Genomic DNA, 24,044 nt, shown 5'->3' with positions numbered 1-24,044 from the left:
GAGGCCCCTGGGCAGGGGCTCGAACCCTCCAGGGCAGCCAGAGGAATTTCCTGGGTTCTGACACACCAGCACCACCCTGTAGTGAGTGCTGGGTACCAGCCTCCAGCACCTCCACAGAGAGCTCATCACCACCTGATGGGCATCAAAGCTTCTCAGCAGGATTCTCCAGTGCTTTCTCCAGACCAGTGCCCCAATCCTCCCTCCCCAGCAAGGCTGGACTGAGTGTGAGCAGGTGACATGGGACACCCCACATGGGTCTGTCCGTGGTGAGCAGCCTCTGGGGACAGACAGCCCCAGCCAGAGCCTTTTTCCCTACCAGAGCTGGCTCGCAGGGAATGCAGCCCCAGGCACACCCTTGTGGTGGGAGAGATGCGTTGTGGGGCCAGGAGGTCCCTGCAGGGGTGCACAGGGCTCACCCCATCCTGGCTGCAGCGAGGCATCAGCCTTGCCAAGGGCAGGACAGGCTCCCCAAGGCCCTCAGCACCAGGGAAATCCAAAACCTTTGTCTCCTCAATAAAGGCCTGCACTTAGGGAAAAGCCCTCAGGGTTTGTGCTGTGCTGGGAGATGGTGGAGCTCATGGTGCTCGTGGGGCTTATCTTAATCCAATCTGTCCCAAAGCAGACCAGCCTAAATTCAATGTACCAGCACAATTCCCATTAGGTGCCATCCCCTCCCACCCTCAGCCCAAATACATCTGGTCTTGCCTTATCTTGCCCTTCTCAGGGCTGGATTAGAGTTGTTGCTCAGAGCTCAGTGATGGAAGCAAATCAAATTCTCCCTTTTCTCACAAGGGAGAAATGGTCCTTCCTGGCAGAGCCAGCTGCACTGAGCAGGAGGGAGAGGAGGGAGGGATGCAGAGGCTCACTCTGCAGCTCAGGACCCTGCACAGGCTCAGGCTGTGACCCCCCAGCCCTTCGTGATGGGGCTGGCACCTCCTGAGTGCTCCCAGTGCTCAGCTCTGGGGAAGGCTGAGAGGTGCTCTGGGACACTCAGTGGGGCTGGGTGGGGGGAACAGAGGGGCACCCCCAGCCCAGCACACTCCTGAGCTCAGGGCCACCTCATCCTCGCTGCCCATGGCCATTCAGGGGTGTTTAGTGGGTGAAGGGATGCAGAGCAGCTGGGTTACCCATGTGGGAGAGAGGCTGGGTGCACACAGTTTATTAGAGCTCTGGTTAAGCAAAAGAGTCCCCCCCAGCAAAGGTGAGGAAAAGAAAAGGCCACAGTTTCACCTGAAGCAGGTTTGGGTTTTTCCCCACTCCCATGCAGGTGGATGGGTCCAAATGCAAAGCAGGTTTTCTCAGGGGTCCCTAACCCCAGGCAAAGGTGCATGGAGCAGCAGTGGCCCTGGAGCACACCCACAGCTCTGTACAACACACACAACCCTTGTTGAGGGACACCCAAGCCACAGAGGGAGGGTGGGCAGGCTCTGTGGCACACAGGTGACATGAAGAATGGCTGCAATGCCAAACCAGATGGTCCTCAGGAACATCACAGGTCCAGGCAGACAGAGCCAAGCCTGGACACACTTTTCCCCCCAATTTCTCACGTGTTTACTCCCCTGTGCCATGCACCCATCCCAGCAGCTCCTGCTCTGCTCTGCCTCTTCCTTCCCTGCCTTTGTGCAGGCTCTGGGTCCCTCCTGGGCACTGAAATTGCCAAGCACCACGGTCCTGGCTAAGCCAGGGGATGCGCCCAGGCTCCAGCAGCCTTGGCTAGGACATGGCTCTGGAGCGTGGTGGCAGAGCTTTCCCAGGAGAAACAGCCCCTGGACAAGGCTGCAGGGAGCCTGGAGCTCTCCCCTCCTCCTCCTCCTCCCTTCCTGCAGCAGCCCCTGCCCGGCTGATGCTCTGATGCTGCAGCCATTCCCGGGCTCCGTGTCCATCTGCGCCGATGGGCTGGGCGTGTCTCAGCTGCCTCAGGTGGTTTTCAGCTTGAGCACCTTGGAGAGCGGCTCCTTGGCGCTGGAGTAGAGCAGGAAGGAGCCCTCGGCGGTGTGGAACGCCTCCCAGTCTCTGCAGCCCACCGTGGGGAGCTGGTGGGCGGCCACGAAGCCTTCGTAGCCTTGCCACCTGCACAGGGAGGGCAGTCAGCTCCCGGGGGCAGGGAGGGCACCTGGGAAGGGCAGGTGCCATGGGGATGCCAGCTCCCAGCTCCCTGCTGTGGCTCAGGGTGGGATGTCCCTCCTCAGAGCTTCCATGCCTGCCTGAAAGCAGGGAATAATCCTGCCCACCCTCCCTGGGCAGGTGCAGCAGGGTGTGCCCCGGGTGTCCCCGCTGGGAGCAGCCCCCAGCCTGCCCTGTGCAGTACCTGTAGATGATGCTGTTGACAGAGAAGGTGAAGCCATCGAAGGAGTTGGCCACCACCAGGAAAGAGTCGTCTCCCACTGAGAAGAACTCCCAGTCCAGGGCACTGGGGAGGGAATGAGCAGAGGGACAGGTGAGGTGATCCCCATGTGGCCAGCCCACCCCAGTCTCTGACACCCTGAAGACACACAGAAAACCCTGCTCTTCCCCCCAAGGCTGTTCCTGAAAGAAATCCACCCTCATTCCCAAATCTAGGCCCTTCTCCCAGTCCCCACTGGGATTTGGTGCCAAGGAGCCATCACCCACCACCCTCCCCACCAGTCCCAGTCCCTGGGAGTGTGAAGCCTGCAGGAGCCCTCCAGGAGACAAGCAAGTGCAGATTGAAACTGAAAGAGGAGAGGCCCTGGCACAGGGTGCCCAGAGCAGCTGTGGCTGCCCCGGGATCCCTGGCAGTGCCCAAGGCCAGGCTGGACAGGGCTTGGAGCAGCCTGGGACAGTGGGAGGTGTCCCTGCCCATGGCAGGGGTGGAACTGGGAGGGCTTTAAGGTCACTTCCCACCCAAACCATTCTGGGATTCTGTGAGACCTTTGGGGTGCTCAGGGGAAGGGCACAGACCAAGGAGCACCCTGAATCCGTGCACAGGTACCTGTAGGTGAGAAGGTCCTGGAATTTAACAAACATCTGGGCCGTGATGTTCAGCTCATAGATGGAGGAGTTGATGGCATAGAAGTTGGAGGGTGCTGGCATCCCACTGTCATAGCTGTGGCTGTTGGCAACAGCCAGGAACACTCTGTCCCCAATGTGGAAAACCTCCCAGTCAGCTGCACCAAATGTCTGTGGGGAAGGAGGCCATGAGGAGCTGGATGTGGCTGCCCTGTGTAAACACAGAGGAGCAGGGGCCAAGCCTTACCAGGATAGACTGGAAGAGCTGGAAGGAGCCCCTGAGCCAGATGTAGATGTGTGAGTAGATCCTAGTGGACGTGCCATTGAATGTGTTGGCTACAGCCAGGAAGGAATATGGCCCAATGGTGAAGAACTCCCAGTCGTAGGCTCCAGAGGTAGGAATGGTCTGGTTAGTTTCAAACAGCCCTGTCCTGGGGTTCCACCTGTATATCACACTGTCTATGTTGTGGTTGTTCCCTGGGGGAGACAGATGGGCACCATGAGGGAGAGCAATTCCTGCTTTGTGTAGGAAACAAGACCCCAGAACAGGCTCAGCTATGTTAACATTTACCAGCAGGTCACGAGGCTGTTTGCAAGTGACCTGCTGCTCCCCAGGAAGCAGCCAAAGAGACCCTACAGCCTCCATTCCTGCCTAAAGACCCCTCCATCCCTACCCAGAGCCTCCATCCCATGGAGCACACCAACAGCCTGGCCCACGGGCACAGTGGCAGCAGCAGCTTTGTGGCAGCCCTGGCAGAGGAGGGACAGGGAGGGGCTTTGTCCCCACACAAGCAGCACTCCAGAGGCTCCCTGCCAGCAGCCCAGGGTGGACAAGCTCTGCTGGCTGTCCCACAGGATGCATCCCTACACCACAGCACATGTGGCAGTTGAGATGGCCACCATACACAGAGCATCACCACACAGCTTCAGAAAGCTTCAACCCAAACAGAGTTAACACCTTACCTCATCAGAAGGCTGCAAGGGGCTGCCCTTCTTGTTCTTTAGCCCAGCCTTTTATCCCCTGCTGTTGATGCACTGCACCTGTGTGCCCTCTGCTCCCTTTGGTGGTTGGTCAGTGCCCCTGGGCACTCCATGGCTCATTGCTGTCAGTGCTGCTCACCTGCTGCTCACAGCTGTGCCCATTGAGGCTCAGCCCCACTCCCAATCACCACAAACTGTGTGCCTGCAGCCCCAGCATCCTGACACTGGGGGCTCCCCCCTGCCCTAAAGCTCCATCCAGCTCCTGGGCTCTGCTCAAGCATCTCCACCTCACGCCTGTGTGGGACCCAAAATCCTCATTGCAACAGGGACTTGGGCAAAGAAGGGCAGCAGGAAGAGTGGGAATGGCCACATGGATGAGTGGCAGCTCCTCAGGGACTGAACCCCCAGCCCCCTCTAAGGGAAACATCCCCAGCTTGGCTTGGCCGTGATGGTCTCAAGCCCTGTGTGATGTGCATGGCTGCCACAAGGGAGGGTCTCAGCCACCTGGCCCTGATGGAGTCCAGCAGGTGACACAGGGACTTTCCAGCCCAGCAACCAGCTCTGAGCCTGGTGCCAGAGGCAGTGATGCCCCCTGAGCCAGCCCTGGTGGCAGGGAAGGAGCCAGTGGCCATCACCTGAACCCAGCTGGGAGCATCCACAGAGCCAGGGCTGTGCTGTCAGCCAGGGCTGCACATCCCAGCCCAGAACGACTCCTGGGGAGGGGAAGGAGGCTGGATCATGGCTGCAGGGTAGCCAGGGAGGGAGGTCAGCTGGCTCTCACTCAGTTTCCTGTGTGCTCACAGGGCTGAGGATCTGGCTTGACCAAAGGCTCAACCTGTGGCACTACCAGGTTACACAGAATTGGGGACAAAAATGAAAATAAGCAGAAAGATTCAGCACAGACCCCATCCCCACTCTTTCCTTGTCCCTTGCAGCCAGAAGCCCGGAGGGTGACTGTGTCAGCCACCTGCTCAAGAGCTTTTCTCTCCTCCCAAGGCATTGGGTGTCCTGGGGGACCCCAGGCTGAGTGCTCACCTCCCCTGCCCTCCTGGGCATGCACGGGGAGCCTCCTCTGAGCAGGGCACTGCCAGGCTCCCAGGCTGTTGGGAAGGATGGAAGTTTGACAAGAAAGTCTCACAGATATGTGTGCTTAGCAGAAAGATTTTTGAATGGGGAGCCTGAAGAAAGAATAGAAATGAAAGCAAGTTTTGATATAGAAGAAAAGAATTGCTGAGCCAGTTTTGCTGAATAACCAAGGAGGCAAAGGGTGTGTTAGTTAGAAGGGGTTTTTATGGCTTAGAGCAAAGGATAAACCCACCTCAAACAAGAAGATGTTTTTACCAAGCAGAAAGACAGCACAGGCAAACAAGGCAGCAAATGTGGCAAGTAGAAAAAATGTCTCAGAATTTTCCACTGCAAGAAAACTGAAAACCAACTTCTAGCTTAAACTGTAATGTGCTAACTTTGAGTGATTGGAGAACAGTAACATGAATATGGTAATTATAGTAGTTATGATAGGCTATAGGTAATAGTTAAGGTATAGATTGGTTCTACTGTATGAAGATGCTAAGCAAAGAAAAGTATAGAATGCATTGTAACCAAAAGAAAAGTCTATAATGCATTGTAACCAAAACCAAAGGGTCTCCAGGCCTGCCTGCAGCTGGAGCTGACAGCTGTGGGCACAGCTCTGTCACCCACCACCCTGGGCTGCTGTAATGTCTTGGATACCATAAACTGCATTTTGGATGGAATAAACTGCATTTTGGATGGAATAAACTGCATTTTGGATGGAATAAACTGCATTTTGGACGGAATAAACTGCATTTTGAAGAGTCCCACACCCCTCATTTTGGCTCCCACACCAGACACCCCCCTGCAGGGAGCACTGAGGGCTGGCTACCTTCTCTGTGGTTGACCACAGCCAGGAAAGCCTCTCCCTGGATGACAAAGGCCTCCCAGTCGCGGGCGCTGTGCGTGCTGATCCTCTGGTACGCCAGGAACTTCGCCTTCCTGCGGCTCCACTTGAAAATCACTGAGAACTCCTGGCCCCTCTCGTTCTGCTCAAAATTCGCCACTGCCAGGAAGATCTGGAAAAGGAAAAGCCAGGATGGCTTGGGTTTCTCCTCTCAAAGCAGCATGGGCAAGGAAATGCAGGGGGAGGTGGGATGGAGGTGGCTGGTGGGGGATGAGATGGTCCTTGAGCTGTCCCCAAGCAACACAAAGTGGGGACAGGGACCCAGTGGCCTGTGGGGGTCTTTGTGCATGGCAGGGGCACAACTGGCAGCCAGCAGCTCCTAGACAAGGAGTGGGAGAGCTGAACTGTCTGCACTCACACCCTCCAGCCCCAGGAAGGGGAAGCTTGGACATGAAATGCACTGGGGAAGGAGGGAGGTTCAGCTGACAAACCCCCCTGAAGGCAAAGGTGGTTCAGAACAAAAAAAGGCAGGTGTGATAATAATAACAATGACAATAATGATAACAATCCCCTGAGACAAAACATCTTCCAGACCAAGAAACCCAGCAGAGATGGCCAAGTGCAAGGCAGGGAGCACACCCAAGCTCTGTCATGCTGTGCCAGCCCAGTGTCCTTCAGATGGAAGGAGATTATGCAGAGATTATGCCCCAGTTTGGGCCACAAAGAGGCACAGGGCCACAGCCCATAAAGAGGAAAGAGTCAGTGGGGGTGTCTGCTGCCTCCTGGCCTGCACAGGACCAGGGCTTTGTTCAGCCACCCCCAAGGACGGGGCTGTGCTGGGCTGTCCCCCCACAAAAGGTGAATCCCCAGCTCTGCTCTCTCTGCAAGCACCAGTCCAGGGAGCCCCTTTGGAGCATCTCCAGAAACAGCTTCAGTGGGAAGAGAAAACCCTGGGGACAAAGCCAGAATGGGTCACAGCAAAGGGGGAACAATCCCAGCTTCCCTGGGAGCCCTGCACAGAGCTGGCTCTCAGCTGATGGCTTTCCTGGGCATCCCCAAAGTGCTAAGTAGCTTCCCAGGGAGAGAAACCAGGCAAATCCTCTGCTCAAGCCCCAGGGCAGATTGCCCAGGGGAGGAGAGGTAGCTCTGAATTCCTGGAATAATTTAAAAGCAAGAGAATTTAAAAATGCAACAGGTTGGACTCAGTGGGTCTCAAGAGGGAACTGCAGGCCCTGATGGCTCTTTAAGACCACAGGCAGAAGATCTGAGATGCAGAGACCTATATTCCCTAAACCTATATTCCCTAAACCACACCCAAGACTCCAGGCTTAGGAGAACCCAGTGTTGGGCAGCTGCAGTTTATACCTTCAGTTTATACTTTATACCTTCAGTTTATACTTTATACTGAAACATGGGAGCACCTTCCTGGCAGCCTCACCTTCTTCCCAATGGTGAAATACTTGCAGGACTGTGCCTGGTGTGTGGGGATGTTCTGGTAGTGCACAAACTTGCCGTCAGTCCACCTGTAGATGGCTGAGCCGGGGGGTGTCAGCCGGTTGGCCGTGGCTGCAAACAGCCCCAGCCTGGGGATGGTGAACACCTCAATGCCCATGGTCTCCGAGTTGGTCACCAGCTTCTGGTGCTCCTCCACGTAGTCCAGCCTGGGTTGGACTGGGAGCACACAAAGAGAGGGATGAGGTTAGAACCAGGTGGGTTTGAGCTGGAGAGGAGCCCCATGAGGGGGGCTTAGCGTGGGTATTTTTGCCCCCAACAAATGAGAGGAATGGTGAGGAGGACTCCATTGACATCAGAAGGCTAATTAATTACTTTATTATACTGTATTACTCCATTGACATCAGAAGGCTAATTAATTACTTTATTATACTGTATTACTCCATTGATATCAGAAGGCTAATTAATTACTTTATTATACTGTATTATTCTATACTATATTACATTACATCTAAACTGCAGCTGCCAAGCACTCAACTGCCCAGAATTGTAGCCATGATGTTTTCTGCAAAATCCCTTTGCCAGGATTTTTTCTCCTGAGAAGCTGAGAGGCCTCAGAGGAAAAGAAAAAACAATAATTATCTGCTGCTGTGGAATGCAACAGGTGCATCTGGGATTGGTCTCCTGTGGTTGTTTCTAATTAATGGCCAATCACAGCCAGCTGTCTCAGACTCTCTGGTCAGTCACAAGATTTTATTATCATTCTATTTCCTTTTCCTGTCAAGGCTTCTGATGAAATCCTTTCTTCTATTCTTTTAGTATAGTTTTAATATAATATATATAATAAAATAATAAATCAGCCTTCTAAACATGGAGTCAAGATCCTCATCTCTTCCCCTGTCCTGGGACCCCTGTGACACCACCACACAGAATCTGGTGACTGTCAGCCCACAGTCCCAACAAACACACCTGGATTCAATTGGTCAGTGAATCAAAACACCCACACCAGAATCCAATTAATTACCAATTCCCTTCAGGTAAACAATCTTCCACAATGCATTCCACTTGTGAACAACACAGGAGCAGTAAATGAGATGAGAATTGTTTTTTCTTCCTCTGAGGCTCAGAGGATGTGAAACCCAGAAATATTCCTGGCCAGAATTGTGCCTTGCTTTTCCCTGTGAAGAGAAATGTGGTGACCCTGGCTCAGTGGCACCTGCTGCTGTGCAGAGCTCTGTGGGGCACATGAAGGTCCTGGTGCCACTGGGGGTGAAGGGCCAAACCCAGGGGTGGGAAGAGGCTGAATGCAGCACATCCAGCCCTGTTCTCCAGCAGAGAGCAGAGCTGTGTCCCTGGGAGCAGGGAAGAACCACATGCCACAGATTTTGATCACTTTGATGTATTTATCCTCTAGAGAACAAGGAGGAGATGACAGCAGGAGAGGTTAGGGGAGGCTAAGACAGAATTCATGTCAGAAATTGGAGCAGAAACCTCCAGAGTGGCCCTGATAGCAGACAGATGGGGACTGCAAGGGGCAGTGCTGGTGGCACCAAGGGGCACAGGTCAGTAAGACCCCACCATGAGCTCTCCTTGGGGAAAGAGGGAAACTGTTCCAATCCTGATGGCCTCCAGAGGTAGGGAAGGAAGGGGGGTCCCATCACTGCTGTGGGGAACAAATGGCTCATCCAAACCCACCCTGTGGGTATCAGCAGAAGAAATATGCTGGGAGAGGAGGGAAGGGAAGGACAGCTCAGTTAGGGACTTATCCCATCCTCCATGTCCTCTCCAGGGATCCTGGGAAGACAGCCTGGAGTGAGTGAGAGTGCCAGTGGATGAAATCCATGTCACTATTGAAGAACACCCGTCCATCCCAGGCTCTGGTTGCCTTTCCCACCTTGGAACTCCCACTGATTTCCTTACCAGAGCCCAGATGACATTGAGACCTGTGTCTGCCACCCTCCCAATCACCCCCAGCATTTCTGGCAGCTTTGGGGTCTCTTTGTTTCCCCTTATCCACCCCACAAATGCTTCAGCACTGGGGCAGCACCCCAACACCCTGAGCATGGCTCTCCATGGGGTAAGCTGTCCTGCTCAGACAGGTCAGGAGCTCATCCAGCCCAGAAAATTCCCAGGAGGGACAGATAACATGGAGAAGGACAGAGGCACTTGAATCCAGGGGTGCTCTGGAAGCCTCATGGGCACTGAGAGCAAAGCAAAGCCAAGCCTGGCCAAGCAGAGCAGAGACGGGGCACAGCCCAGCCCCTCACTGCTGCTGATTCCCATCCCAAAGGGGTCTGGAGGGCAAACTGTGGTGTTCACATGCCCTCTGAACAGAGAGAAGCTGTGAGACAAGCAGAGAAGAAGGAAAACACAATTCTTATCACTTGCTGCGCCTGTGTTGTGCTAAAGTAGAATGTGACATGGAAATTGTTTACCCAAAGTGAGGATGTTTTGTTCCCATGGCCTATCAGGGCCAGGTGTGTGTGTGTGTGTCAGACTGTCATGGGAGAATCAGAGACGAGTGCAGTTCTGTGCAGCTCTGAGCAAGAGTGAGTGCATGGCAGATTCAGTTTAGATGAAATACACATAGTATAATAAAGTAATTCTTTGGCCTTCTGATGATGGAGTCAGATGCATCATTCTCTCTCCCCTTTGTCAGAGTCACCTTTGATTTACAATAGCAAAGCTCAGCTCCTGCTCTGCTGCAAGGGTCTCCTTCCCTTCCCCAGAGCCTCCCCTGGTACCTTCCAGCATGGAGAGCCAGGTGCTGCCGTTGCAGAGGTAGAGCCCTCGCTGGGAGGCGTTGAACCAGAACTGAGCCTTCTCCTGCTTGGAGCAGCGGGGCCGGGCCCCCAGGGTCACCTTCATGTCAGTCTCTGGGCACAGAGAGTGTTGTCATTACATTGCAAGGGTTCCATATTGCTAGAGTTTTTTTGTGCCTCCTTGATGTTTCATGTAGGCAGCTCCTCTGGGCACTGACTCTTCCTCACAGCAGCCAAGTGACTCCAATTCCCCCCTCACCCCACCAATCCACTCTTTTATAACACTCTTCTTTTTGGCTACAGCTGTGGCCTGTTAACATCAGGCCTGCTCCTAATCTTTAATAATTAACCCAGCTGCAACTCTTTAGGGGGTAAGATTATTTTCTATACCACCTTTATTTGCTTATGTTCTATCCCCCTACAGGAGAGGAGCCAGGCAGGAGCCTCTCAGTGCACACAGTGCAGGAGCACAGAGGCAGGAGGGGCGAACATCCTGCTCTCATCCTGATGATGGGCATGGGGGAAAATGGAATCCCAGCACAGATCTGGGAAGCCACAGACTGGGAGAATCTGTGTGGGGCCACTGACACGAGGCCAGGGAGCCAGGCAGGGCCACCTTGCCTGTTCAGGGAGATTTTGGACAGGGATCCCAACACACACATACACACTGAGAGTGCTGGGAGCAGGAACACCCTCCTGCCCTCTGCTCCTGCTTCATTCCCAGCCCCTTCCTGCCAGAGGTGGAGGAGGCAGCAGAGCCTGCCATGGGGCACTGACCGTAGGGGTATTTGAGCACCTCGTTGCTCACTGCCTTCGCAGGCACATCCTGGAGGACACTGGGCACAGAGAGCGTTGCTACTTTGAAGTTCAAGCCGTGGCACATCCGGGGGGTGGCATCAGCTCCTGGCAGCAGGACAAGCTGTCTCAGCAAGCCCTGGGAAGGTGGGAGCAGAGGGATGGAGACCAAGTGCCACAGATCACAGGATGGGACCTGCAGGCAACCCATGCCTTGGGCTTCCTGCCTGCCTCCTGCTGCCCTCCCTGCTTGCATGCACAAGTGCCCAGGGGATTCGTGCACATCTGTCAGATCCCAGATGCACAGCTGGGGCAATCCAACAGCTGGAGTAAGGGGAGCATTGGCACGGGGCTTGGAGCAGCTGCCCTGCAGTGCCCTCACATGGGAGGGACCCACAGGAGGGACTCTGCCTCCTGTGCCATGGCCCAAGCCCTGCCAGCACAGGGGACTGACTGTGGGTCACCCCAGAGCAGCCAGGAGCAGCCCTGAGCCCACCTGGGCATCCCACAGCAGGGGCACCTACCGTGAACAGGCCTTTCCTCCTCCTCCTGTTGCCCAGGTAGAAGCTGGCTCTCCTCACGGACAGCGAGGCTGGAAATGGGGTCTCCACCACCCTGGGGACGGGCAGAGGAGACGTTTCACAGAAAGGGACAGTTTCAAAGCATCTATTGGTGGCCAGAGGAGATGTGGGTTAAATGGGAAAATAATCTAGGTGTCAGGTCTTAATTGGATAGTTTAGCCTTAAAAGACCTTATAACAAGAGATTGCTGGCCATTTTGTGCCTTCTAATGAAAAGCTGCCAAACTCACAGTAATGAGACTGTTTTACTGATAATAAATAATAAAAAAATAATAATAAACCTGAGTCTGAACACGAATTACTGTCTCAAGTCTTCAATCCAGACCCAGAAAAACCAATGACTGGTACTCCCAGAGTGCAACAACATCACCCTGCCCACCCCACTGAGCCCCCCAGTGCTGCCCCAACCTACACATCCTTGGGGGTCTTCATTGGATAGTTTAGTCTTAAAAGACCTTGGAACAAGAGATTGTTGACCATTTTGTGCCTTCTAATGAGAAGCTGCCCAACTCACAGTAGTGAGAGTGTTTTACTGATCAGAAACAATAAACACCTGAGTGTGAACACGAATTACTGTCTCAAGTCTTCAATCCACAAAAACCCACAACTGGGACCCACAAAAACCCACAACTGGGACCCACAAAAACTCACAACTGGGACCCCCACAGTGGAAGAACATCACCCTGCCCGCCCTGCCGAGCCCCCCAGCGCTTCCCCAACCTACACATCCTTGGGGACGCTGCAATCCACCGTCAGGGAGAAGGACTGTCCGGACACAGCCAGGACGAGCGTGTGCCAGCGGCTGTCGGACAGGGACACGTTGGGGAAGGTGACGCGGCTCTGCCATCCCCCGGCGCGCTCCTGGCTCCAGAAGAGGAAGTGCAGCTTGTCGGGGGCGTAGCGCAGCCCCACCAGCACGCCGGGGCTCTCCTCCCCCATCAGCGTGAAGATGTACTCGTTCCTCTGCGGGAGGGCACGGGCTGGCACCTGCGGGGCCGAGCCGAGCCGAGCCGTGCCCAGCCGTGCCCGCGCTCACCTGGGCGGCGCGGCGCAGCGCCCGCAGGGTGACGATGATGGAGAACTCCTCGGGGAAGCGGTCGCAGTGGATGAAGAGCCTCGAGGCGGGGAAGGCCAGCGCTCGGGGCCGCGATGCCGAGAGCTGCAATCCTCGCAGCCCCTGCGCCTGCAGGACCCGCATGCCCCGGGCCAGCCCCCCGGCCGGCACCGCCTCCGACAGCACGTCCAGAGGGCGCAGGTCTGTGCCGAGAGACAGCCCGGGGGGTTAGCCCCAGGTGGGATGTGCGGGAATTTATAAAATTAGAGGGTTTGGGGAAAGCTGCAATAGGCAGGCTTTGGATAGCAGCAGAGCTGTGAGCAGAGCTAAAGCAGCAGCCATGAGATAGGTCAGCAGAAAAAGTATTTAAACTGTGGAAAAAGCAAAGGCAAATAAGAATAGCTTGTGTATTAATGCTTGTCTCAATAGCTTTCTAAGCTGCAGAAAGTTTATCTAGCAAGATATTAAGAAGGTTAAAACTTAATAATGGAGCTCTGTGCGTTGTGTTTTAAGGCTTACAAGCAGGTATTGTATTGGAAATAAGCAAGCATTGTTTCAACCAAAGGCACGAGTGCTTATAGTGATTGATAGAACTACTGCCAATGTGCTTTTGCTTTGTGTAATTGGTCAAGAAGCTTATAAAGTAAGTTGTAACATTAAGTTTTTTGGCCTGATGCCTAGATTGTGAGCTGCTGGCATCTTCCCATTGTCATAATCATGTAATGAGACTGATGCTGAAAAATAAACAGCTCGAAGCACTGTCCATAGCAGCCCCGCCTCGTTCGTGTCTGTAAATAGCCCCCAGCCGGTGTCAGGATGGGGTACCCGGCTCTGGCAGAGCAGCAGGATGGGCTGGTGTGCTGCAGGAGCATGCCAGTCCTTCAGCCCTTCCCTGGGGTCTGCCCCGAGCCCCTGCTCCAGGGCCAGAGGAGAGATTTGCCCTTCACACACAAGGCCGGCATCTCCATCGCCACAGGGGAACAGCGGCAGTGCAGAACCGTTCACTGAGGCAGCTCTGAGTGCTGACACTGGAGCTGGGACCTGCCAGCCAGGCCCTCCCTCGGGATCCCCCGGCCCCAGCAGGCAGGGATGTGCTGTGAGCCCTTTGGGATCAGTTCTGAAGGGGATTGGGGGAATTGTTCTCAGGGTGACATCCCCAGGTCGCAGTTCCCCAAACCACACTGGGTTCCACACCTGGAGCACCTTCCCCAGCACGGTGGGATGAGGCCTCCATCCTCAGCTGCTTCCAAGGCTGCCACAGAGCTGCTCTCAGGGCAGTGGGGACAGCTCCACCCCTCCGGTGCCGCTCGGGCTCTCCCAGCCCAGCCCTCATTGCACACACGCACTCTCCCAGCAGGCACCAAAACCACTCATTAGAAATAATTACCCTCTCCCCTGAGAAGAGAACGCCGTGCCCAGCCCCAGGGCATCGCCCCGGTGAGAGCACACAGCACAACAGCACCAGAAAGAGCCACCCCATGGAACAATGCCAGGTCCAGCGTCGTGGCATGGGAAGGGCTGGAGCAGCTCTGGGGACTTCTCCTGGCCTTGGACCCTCCTGGTTTTATTTTGGAATGCTTTTCTGGCAGAGGAGGGAGATGGTGCCCGAGAGATGAAGCAGCTCTTGGCTGCACTAACCAGCCCTGATTCGGTCCCTCCCCGCTGAGACCTGGCTTTTAGCTCCAATTTGTACAAATAAATCCGGGCTGCTGGGGCACAGCAGGAGGGCTGGGAAGGAGGGAGCTGCAAGCAAGGCTGGGCTGTGTGTCTCAATCCAAACCAGCTGCAGAAGGGAAGTGCTTCCTCCAGACACGCCTGGCCAGCACCAGCCCCGTTCCAGGTGGGCAGAGCCAGGAGGAATCTGCTCATGTGGCTCCAGCCAGACCAGAGCAGGGACATGGGTGAGGTCCTCCCCACCCTGGCAGCTCTGTGTGCCCCCTGCCCACCTCACTGCTGGTTTAAGCTGTTCCTAAAGCAAAGCCCTGGTGGGGGGGGTTTAACTGGAACAGCTTATTTCAGAAATGCATCTCTCAGGCAATGGCCAGTTCCTGTTTTTCCCAGCAAAAAGTACAAGCTGAGCTCAGGCTTGGATTTGCAGAGGGGTTTAGGAGCCCCCAGTTGCCCCTGAGATGCTGAGGATGAGCTGGGGGAGAGCTCAGTTGTGGGCCAGGAAGGGGCCAAGTCCTGAAACCAAACCCAAATCCCTAAATCCAAAGGTGTGCCTCCCACATCCATCACTGCTAGGGCTGGCAGGGCAGCTGGGGTGCTCCAGCCCAGCTTGGGCAGCACAGGGGGGGCCAGGGGGCCTCGTGCTGGGGTCCCCAGGATGATGCTGGGGCCTCAGCACCCCCAGGATCCCCCCAGCCAAGGCTGCCTGGGGACAGCAGGGACATTCCCAGAGAGACTGGAACCCCTCAGGGAGGAGGCAGAAACTCTCCAATCCCTCCCTGTTTTTCTTCTCACATCACCTGGGCTGGAAGAAAAAGCAAACACAATTGCCATCACACTGGGACAAGCCCTCAGCAGCCCCAAAAACGGAGCTCAGGCTTCGCTGCCTGCAGAGCACAGGGGTGGGGAGGGGACGGCAAAGCCGGGGCACCGGGACCCTCCTGGGCTCGGGAATGGCACCGGGGACGGCGGGACGGGAACTTGGGCTGCCGGGAGGGTGGGGATTGTGCCTGTCAGAGCACAGAGGAGTCCGGGCAGGAGGGACTTTCCAGGGGGACTTCATGGCTTTGTCCAGTCCTTCCCCTGCCCTGTGCCTCCAGCAGAACCCGGGACCAGCCCTGTGCAGCAGGGACAGGCACAGCTCTGCCCGCAGCTCCCAGAGGGCTGGGGGCTCCCCTGGTGGCCCTGCCGGGGCTGCAGGCACGGCAATGACCCCACACCCTGCCACCATCCATGGTGCTGGCATGCAGCCCTGAGGCATCACTGAGCACCCAAACACCAGGGCTGGGCTGCCAGGAGAGGCTGACCCAAAACAGAGCACATCTTCTGGGCTTTGCCCCCCAAAACAGAGCACATCTTCTGGGCTTTGCCCCACAAATCAGAGGAGACCTTCTGGGCTTTGCCCCCAAATCAGAGCTCACCTTCTGGGCTTTGCCCCCAAAACAGAGCTCACCTTCTGGGCTTTGCCCCCAAAACAGAGCTCACCTCCTGGGCTTTGCCCCCCAGAGCAGAGCTCACCTTCTGGGCTTTGCCCCCCAAATCAGAGCACATCTTCTGGGCTTTGCCCCCCAAAACAGAGCTCACCCTCTGGGCTTTGCCCCCAAATCAGAGCTCACCCTCTGGGCTTTGCACCCCAAATCAGAGCTCACCTCCTGGGCTTTGCCCCCCAAATCAAAGCACACCCTCTGGGCTTTGCCCCCCAAATCAGAGCTCACCTCCTGGGCTTTGCACCCCAAATCAGAGCTCACCTTCTGGGCTTTGCCCCCAAATCAGAGCTCACCTCCTGGGCCTTGTCCCGGCAGCGTGGGGAGCAGCCCAGCGCTGGGAGCAGCCCGGTCCCGGCAGGTGAGCGCACCTGGCCCCGGTGCAGCATCCCCCGCGCTCGGCCCCTACCTGTGCAGTGCTGCCAGGTCCTGCCCGCCCGGATGAAGCCCCCGCCGCTGGCCCAGCGCAGCAGAACCACCCAGAGCAGCAGTGGCGCCGACATCGGGGCCCGCCCGAGGGGGGTCCATGCACCGGGACCCCCCCGTGCCCGCTCCCGGCCCGGCTCAGCGCCCCGGGGGCTCCGGCATGCGGGACCCCCGGGTCAGCCCCGGCGGCTGCAGCCCCGCTCTGTGCCCGTGCCCTGCCCGGGCATCGCCCCCGGGGCACGGCCGCAGAGGCAGTGCCGGCTGCAGCCTGCACACAGACATTTAAATGAGAGGTCGGTGGTGGGAGAGGAGGAGTCCCGGCTCCTCCGAGAGCTTTTATCTTTTGCCCAACCCTCTGGAAGGCGGCTTTGGGGAGGGATTTTTTAATCTTTTTTTTTGCTTGCTTTCTTTGCTTCCTTTAATTTTTGGTGATTCATTTTTCTGGGCTCACGTGGGAGTAGGTGAGAGATTCACCCCTGCCTGGAGAGAACCGGGTGGGAACCCTCCTGCCCCTAAAATGCATTGGTTTTCAGCTTGGATTGGATGAGAGACCCTCTGGACCACTCCACTGTGGCCAGATCCCCAAAACCGTGTATTTTTCCCTCAGAATTGTCCCAGGCAGGTGATGCACATCCCCCAGGCAAGGCTCCCTCCCAAGGGCCAGCCACCAGACCCAGCCCTGCCACCAAAGTGCCACCGACTGAGAAACCCTCCAGGTTCTGCTGCTGCAAGGGAAGCACCAGCAGTGGGAAAGCTCCCTGCACACAGTGAGCTCTGCTGGGCTCCACCATTCCCCAAACAATTGGAACAGGCTCCCACCCCCTCGTCCCCACAGCCTCCCTGCGAGGCGAGCGCTGGAATGGAAAGCGGATTTTTGGCGAGGACCAAACGCCAAAAACTGTGTCGCAAACTGGGGGTTTTGTCAGCGAGGAAGAGCCAGAGCCGGACCCACAGCCCTGTTTGCTGTCAGTCTGTCCTCACCCCAAAGTGCTGGGGCTGAGAGTGCAGCCCAAGGAGTGCAGCACCGTGCCCACATCTCGGTCCCACAGCCCAACAGGAGCTGTGCTGAGCCCCATGAAGCACAAGAATGTTGGTGCCTCTGTCTCAGAGCTGGAGATGGCTGTGTGTCTGTCCAACAGCCCTAGCAGGGCTGCCTGGAGCTCCCCCCTCCTAACAGCCTCCCTTGGGCCATCCCCCAAATTTGGGTTCTACCAGGATTGTGCTTAAACAGAGCTTGACCTCTCTGCAAGAGACAAAACACTGCTGTCTCCTCATCCTCATCCTCATGCTAGGGATGGTGTCCAGTGGCACAGACATAATCAAACCTGGGGGTCCCAAAAGGTAGGTGGGGGTCCTGAATGGCTCCTGGGAGTTCCAAATGGCACCTGGGGGCCCTGAATGGCTCCTGGGAGTTCCAAATGGCACCTGGGAGTTCCAAATGGCACCTGGGGGCCCTGAATGGCAGCTGCTGGAGGTGAACACAAGGCATGCAGGAGGACAAACCATCCCATCTCCCCTGACAGGCACAGTCCCTCCTGATACTCCTCACAGCCCTGAGAGCACCCACCAGGGCTGGGACTGGGAGCAGTCACTCCACTGGAACCCCAGGCCATCTCCAGGATGGATTTGGTGTTCCAAGCATGTCTGGCAGAGAGGTTTGCACTGGAGGGAAGGCTGCTGTCAGGTTGGAGCTGGGGAAGGCATCACAAACAAGAATCAGAGCCACCACAGTTCCCAGGGCTGCACACATGTGTCAAGTTAAGCGTGGCTTTGGGAGCTGGCAGAACTGCCCTGAGCAAGGGAAGGATTTGGGGAAGGCTCCTGCTGAGGCTCTGCAAGGGTCCAGGGAGGGAGGGAGGGAAAGTCCTGGCAGAGATTCTGAGTCCATTGGTTTTCCAAAGGGGATGCAGCTACCTTTCAGTGCTTTCTTGGCCAAAAAACCCAGTCAGTGGGGACATCCTCAGAGCCAAGGATGTGCTGTGAGACACAGGGAGACCTGTGGATTTCCAGGCAAGAGGTGGAGGGACTGAAGCCCCCCAGTGATGAGCACAGAGGACGTGGTGGGCTCAGGCTGCCCACGTTAATGAACAGTCTCCAGGTGAGGACAGGGACATTGAAGGTCCTGAAGGGTTTTCCCTCTCCCTGGGCTGGGATGCTGGCGTGGCAGGAGGAGGTGGAGTGGCTTGGCCAGGGCCTGGAGCTTTGCTGGAGTTGTGATGTGAAGTAAGGACAGGGACACATCGCTCCCCTCTGTCACATTGGGTCCAGGACCTGCTCCTTGTCCCCAGGACAGTAGGAAGTGGTCTGCAAAATAGCTCCTAAGCACACAGGCACACATTCCTGTGTGCAGAAACAAGCACGAGGGGATGAAATAAAAGAGACAAACAGCGAGACGTTTGCCTAATTCTCATGGGGCGTAAATAAAACCATGTGGTGGCTCCGCAGAACAAAATGATCCTTGGATTTTCACCAGAAAGGTTTGGCCCTCCCTGGGTTAGGAAAGGTTGAGAAAGCCATCAAAGCAAGCAGAGCTTTCCTGCAGGGGACAGAGTGAGGAGGGCACCTCGCCGACGCCAGGGGCCGGCCGGACCCTGCACACGGGGAACGTTCCTGCTCGTCCAAGGCTGTAACTCATTCCTTATTATTTGCAGACACAAAGCCGTGTTTCAGGGCTTCATGCCTTATTCATTTCAGTCTTTATTCCTGACATCTGTATATAATCAGAGGATCCTTTAGGTTGGAAAAGACCTCTCTAAGTCTGTCAAGTATTTTTCCCTGAAACGCAGCGCAGGCATCAGCAAGGGCAAAGCTTTGAGGGACCCCATAAGTAACTGATGGACAAATGCCCACCCCATGGTGTCCCCAACTTTTGTCTGCTCTGCTGTCTGCATCATCAGAGCCTGCCACACTCACATGCACGGGGAGAGAGCTGGAGGTCAGTGATGAGCACGTGGAGCTGGTCTCACCTGTGTGAGCAGCACGATGGACATCAGCCCTTAGGGATCAGCTATGAATGGGATGGGGGGAATTGTTCTCAGGGTGACATCCCAGGTTGCAGTTCCCCAAACCACACTGGGTTCAACAACTGGAACACCTTCCCCAGCATGGTGGGATGAGGTGGACATCAGCCCTTTGGGATCAGCTATGAACGGGATGGGGGGAATTGTTCTTAGGGTGACATCCCAGGTCGCAGTTCCCCAAACCACACTGGGTTCAACCTTCCCCACCTTCCCCAGCATGGTGGGATGAGGCCTCCATCCTCAGCCACTTCCAAGGCTCCTCCCTTGTCACCTCTGCCCTTTCTCCCAGGCTGAAAATCTTCCCTGGAGCAACTTGAGCTCCCTGAGTCCAACCCAGCACCATAAGCAGTTCCGGCGAGAGATCCCCACCCCAGGGAACCTGTCAGCGTTGTACAGAAGCGCAAACGTCTTTAACCCCAACGCCTTTCAAAAGCTGAATTCCCAGAAGTTTTGGAGAGGTTCTGCCAGGAAAAGTTTTGTGAAAGACTGGGAGGATTGCAAAAGGCACCGTTTTTAGGAAAACCACCAAAAAAAAAAAAGCACAAAGCCGCCCCAACACAGCAAGTCCTGCTGCCAGCTTCCCAGCATGGAGCTGCCTTCGGGAGCAATCCCTGCCAGCCACCAGCATCGTGTCCCAGAGCCCTCCCTGGCCCCACACCCACTGCCAGCCCCAGGGAAGGAAGGAGCTGGGAGCCCCCAGCCTGCTTTGGCCATGGGTTGCAGCCCATGTGCCTGTCCAGGCAGCCAGGAGGAAGCTGAGCATCCTGCCCTGCATTTGGAGGACACATGGCAGCTGAGCTGGCAGGCTCTGAAAGGGCTCCAGAAAGCAGACTTAACTTTCACCAGTACAAGGGAAGACAGGCTTTGAGACCATGCTTTGAGACCATGCTTTGAGACCACGCTTCCACACTGGAGTTGTTTCAGATGGGGCTGTGCAGCCCCCACAGCTGCATCTCCCCTCATTTCGCCCTGCATGTGACCAACAGCTCTTCACTACTGCCTGTCCCTTGTTGATGTAGTTGTTTTAATTTTTGTCACCTTCCCCCAGTGTGCCCAAACTTGTTGAAGAGGCTGAGCCACCTCCCCACAGCCACAGGATCCCCAGACTCACCACTTTGGATGGACAGCATCCAACCCAGGCAAACATGAGCACACCAACTGTGGGAACAGTGCTCTGGGTATTTTCTGTACATCTCAGAGGCAAAAGAGCAGGACAGGGGCTTACAGCTCACTGGGTGGTGGTGCAAGAGACCCAGGAGCTCTGCCTGGACCCCCTGCTCCACCTGCAGTGGGAAAATTCTGCTTGGCTTGGAGCTCAGCTGAGATCTCTCCACAAAGGGAATAAACAGAGTTCAGAGGCCAAGGGGAAGGAGGCAACACTCATGTTCCTTGCTCACTGCCTGTGCTTTAATCTCCTTCAGCAATGACTCTTGTCCCAACACCTGGGGTTGTGCAGAGCACTGGGTTTTGGAAACACCTGAGCTTTCCTCCCTGCATCAGGATCAGCAGCTCACCAGGCTGAGCATGCACACCCAGGGGAGTGTGTGAGTGGGGAGCTGCCAGCCTGGCCAAACAAGCCCCATGCCAAGTGCTCTGTGCTGACTGTTGCCCAGAGATGTTGTGGGCTCTCCATCCCTGAAAATGCTCAAGGCCAGGCTGGATGGGGATTGGAGCAACCTGGGCTGGTGGAAGGTGGATTGGAGCGAGATGAGCTTTAATATCTCTCCCAACACAAACCACTCAGGGATCCTGATGCTGTGATCTCTCTCTGTAGGCTGCCTTGGAGTAACACCTGAGCCCCAGGGCTGGCTCTGGCATGGGGAATCTCCCTTGGCAGTGCAGGGGGAAGCCCTCCCCCACCTCTGCTTGCAGCCCTTTGATCTGGGCAGTGACCACAGCACCAGCTCTCAGCAGGCAGATGGCTGTCAGCAGCACAGGCAGCCACAGCAAGGAAACCCAGGGATTTTCCCCACGTGCTCGGGCCCACTGAGGGCTGGCAGGGATAGCAAACGGGAAGCACAGTGCTGAAATGATCCCATGGCTGCCAGGTTAGGGACAGTCAGCAACTTCTGTGCCACAAACCCACCTCAGACTGCCTGCCCCGGGAGAGTGTGGGCACCACAACCCCCAGTGCTGGCAGCAAATCTGGGCTGAGATCACGGGGTGAGGTCCCTGAGCAAACAGCAGCTTTAGCATCTGCAGCCATAAGAAAACCTCCTGCCCCCAGACACAGAGAACCACTGGCAAATTTTATCTCTGACTCGTATGACAATGTCAAACTTTAATATGAAAAGTGCATATTATTATATGGCTCTACGCAGATATTTACTATATGTATTTTGTTGTATTGATTAGTAGTACTGTATTAACATTTTAATAGAATGGTAAATGTAGTTTTGTAGTTAAAAGGTAACTTTTGTAGTTAAAATAGGAACGATGTATGTGGGATTTTTTTTTAAAGAAAGGAAAGAGGTAATTGCACCAGATAGCAGCCACAGGACACCTAAATCTTTCAGAGAAAGAGAATTTATTGCTCTCTTATCAGAAGAAACAAACTTCCTGCCTCGCTCAGCCATGAAGACACCATTTAGGATTAAGAGGAAGAAGTTGACACTGACCAGACAGAATCCTGTGTTGGAATGGAATTTATGCATCATGTATGAGATGTATGAATATTCAACAGGCTATTGCTTTTAAGGGTTAATCCTTTATTAATGGGTGTCCTTTTTTGGGCTTATGCTGCCCAGAAAAAGCTACCCGAACTGTCTGTAACTCTTTGTTTCTGTTGGCTCATATTGTCCTAATCCAAATTGTCCAAATCATTAATTCTCTAATTATATTACTATTTTATAACCATTTTATTACTATTAAACTTTTAAAAATTTTAAAGCCAAGTGCTCGGCGTTTTCCCCGTTCAATTCCCGCAGGAGCGATGATCCCGGCGCGGGAGGAGCGGGGCAGGCGGGCTGCTGGTGCCACGCTCGCTCTGCTCTGCCCACCCGCCGGCTCCCTCTCCTCCGACATCCGGCAAGGAAAGCGAACAAAGGCAGAGAACAATTCCTATTGTTTTCCACGACTTTCTTCAGGGCAGCTCTTCCAGCGCGGTGCTGCTGCCCAGGCTCTCCGGCTGCGGCACCGCAGCCCCCTGCGCTCCGGGGACGGGGTTCCCCTGCCAGGGAGCCTCCGAGCTCTCCACCAGCGCACAGACAGCAGTGCCAGCAGGGGCATCCACCCACCACAGCTCCTCTCCAGCTCCACAGCAGCGCTGCGCATTCCTGAGATGCTCATGCATGGGAATATGGCAGCGCTGGGTGGATGGTTCGTCTCCCCGATCTTAGAGGTTCTTTTCCAAATAAACGATTCTGTGATGGCTCGCGGATCCCTGTAACCAGCCTGGCACAGTGCCTGTGGTGGGGAAGGGGTGAGCTCAGCACGGGCTCAAAGTGAAGGAGAACACCCTGATCACTTCTCAAAAAGGAGATCATCCTGATCACTTCTCCAAGCGAAGGAGATCACTCTGGTCACTTCTCAAAGTGAAGATCACCTTGGTCACTTGGCAAATTGAAGGAGATCACCCATATCACCTGTCAAAGTGAAGGAGATCATCACCCTGATCACTTCTCAAAGTGAAGGAGATCACCCTGATCACTTCTCAAAGTGAAGATCATCACCCTGATCACCTCTCCAAGTAAAGGAGATCACCCTGATCACTTGTCAAGGGAAGGAGATCATCACCCTGATCACTTCTCAAATGAAGATCACCCTGATCACTTCCGTGTGTCTCCAAGGGGGAACAGAATCTAGAATGATTTGGGTAGGAAGGGACCTTAAAGCTCATCCAGTTCCACCCTTGCCATGGGCAGGGACACTTTCCACTGTCCCAGGTTGCTCCAAGCCTTGTCCAGCCTGGCCTTGGACACTGCCAGGGACAGGACAGCCACAGCTTCTTCTCTGAGCAAAGATCTACTGTGTGAGAGAGAATTCAACCTATGTGTCTTGTAGGATGGTGATGAATGGATAAAATAAAGCAAATGCCCCCTGGTCGCTGACTGGGTGTTCCAGGGACAGATGCTGAAAGTTTCAAATGCTATGTGAGGCTGGATGGGGACACTTTGGACAAGTGGTTTCTCCAAGAATACTGATGTTTTTGTAAAGCCACTCTTCATACAGAGCCTTAGGAGCTTCCCACAGCCCACAAACCCCAGGCCTCCCACCAAGGCCATGCCTAGGTTCCAAGGAGAAGATCCCATATCAAACCAGGATCTGGCCAAGGACAAAGCTCAACTTCTAACTGCCTCTCCAGGCAAAGTGAGCTTGAAAACCCCTGGCCTGCAGCCTGCCTGTCTGCCCTCCTCCTCCATTGAAAGAACAGGTGAGAAAAGCCAAGCTCTGGCTGAGCAAGGCCCCTCTGGAGCCACCCTCAGAGCAAGCCTATTAGATACCAAAAAAGGATCTCCAACACCAGAGGTTTTTGCTTCAGAACAAGTTCACCTGATCCAACCCACTCCATATTTCATCATTTCCTAGCTCCCAGAAGGATGAAGGGCAAGGGGAAGCACGGCATCCCTGGGGATGAGCTCTGCTGTTCATTTTCAGCTTGGAGACCTGGCCATGTCTCTAACACACCTGTCTCACAGAGGGAGATCCCCCAGCACCTGACCTGCTGACCAAGCTTGGAGGGATCCAATCTGATCAGATCTCAGGGATCTGACCTGAAGATCCCTCAAGACAGGGATCCTGGTGAAGCACCACACCAGGAGAGGAGTCTGTGTGAGCCCATCCCAGGCAGACTTTGCAAAGAAACCCGATTCATTCAACATCCCCATGCCAGCCCAATTGGGTTCAATCTGCCAGATTATTTTGGCATGGGGAGAACTGTTTGGGGCCCAAACTTCCATCCCAGCTGTGGGTGGAGAACCTCCCCATGCTGGGCCCTGCAC

The 24,044-nt window shown here is 55.2% G+C and overlaps 1 protein-coding gene across 5 annotated transcripts; it reads right to left on the bottom strand.

The window, feature by feature from the left end:
• Window positions 1–34: 34 nt before the first annotated feature.
• TSPEAR (thrombospondin type laminin G domain and EAR repeats) lies at window positions 35–16,378 on the bottom strand. Of its 5 annotated transcripts, none has more exons than XM_077183724.1 (12): window positions 16,068–16,378; window positions 12,489–12,709; window positions 12,177–12,415; window positions 11,397–11,538; window positions 10,855–11,011; window positions 10,060–10,191; window positions 7,302–7,534; window positions 5,849–6,035; window positions 3,215–3,444; window positions 2,951–3,138; window positions 2,309–2,410; window positions 35–2,070 (listed from the first exon to the last, which is right to left on the bottom strand). In XM_077183724.1, exons 1-12 carry the CDS (start codon window positions 16,159–16,161, stop codon window positions 1,917–1,919), a joined length of 2,079 nt encoding a protein of 692 aa, XP_077039839.1. In that variant the 5' UTR covers window positions 16,162–16,378; the 3' UTR covers window positions 35–1,916. The 5 variants fall into 5 exon arrangements, with proteins under 5 accessions (XP_077039839.1, XP_077039840.1, XP_054495523.1 ...); XM_077183725.1 differs by having other exon boundaries at window positions 11,397–11,487; XM_054639548.2 differs by having other exon boundaries at window positions 11,397–11,487; window positions 12,177–12,439; window positions 12,510–12,709.
• Window positions 16,379–24,044: the final 7,666 nt, after the last annotated feature.

Source organism: Agelaius phoeniceus, chromosome 10 (assembly GCF_051311805.1).
Source record: "Agelaius phoeniceus isolate bAgePho1 chromosome 10, bAgePho1.hap1, whole genome shotgun sequence".
Classification (NCBI taxonomy): Eukaryota; Metazoa; Chordata; class Aves; order Passeriformes; family Icteridae; genus Agelaius; species Agelaius phoeniceus.
Note: the sequence above shows the minus strand (reverse complement) of the source record. Positions and strands in the feature narration are given on the sequence as shown.

Excerpts from the sequence above, each read along its gene's own strand:
- TSPEAR (XM_077183722.1), bottom strand. The coding sequence starts at position 16,161 with ATGTCGGCGCCACTGCTGCTCTGGGTGGTTCTGCTGCGCTGGGCCAGC. Across the intron at positions 10,192-10,854 it reads GGTGCTCAAATACCCCTACG|AGACTGACATGAAGGTGACC; the intron begins GTCAGTGCCCCA and ends CTCTGTGCCCAG. Across the intron at positions 6,036-7,301 it reads ATTTCACCATTGGGAAGAAG|ATCTTCCTGGCAGTGGCGAA; the intron begins GTGAGGCTGCCA and ends TTCCTTTTCCAG.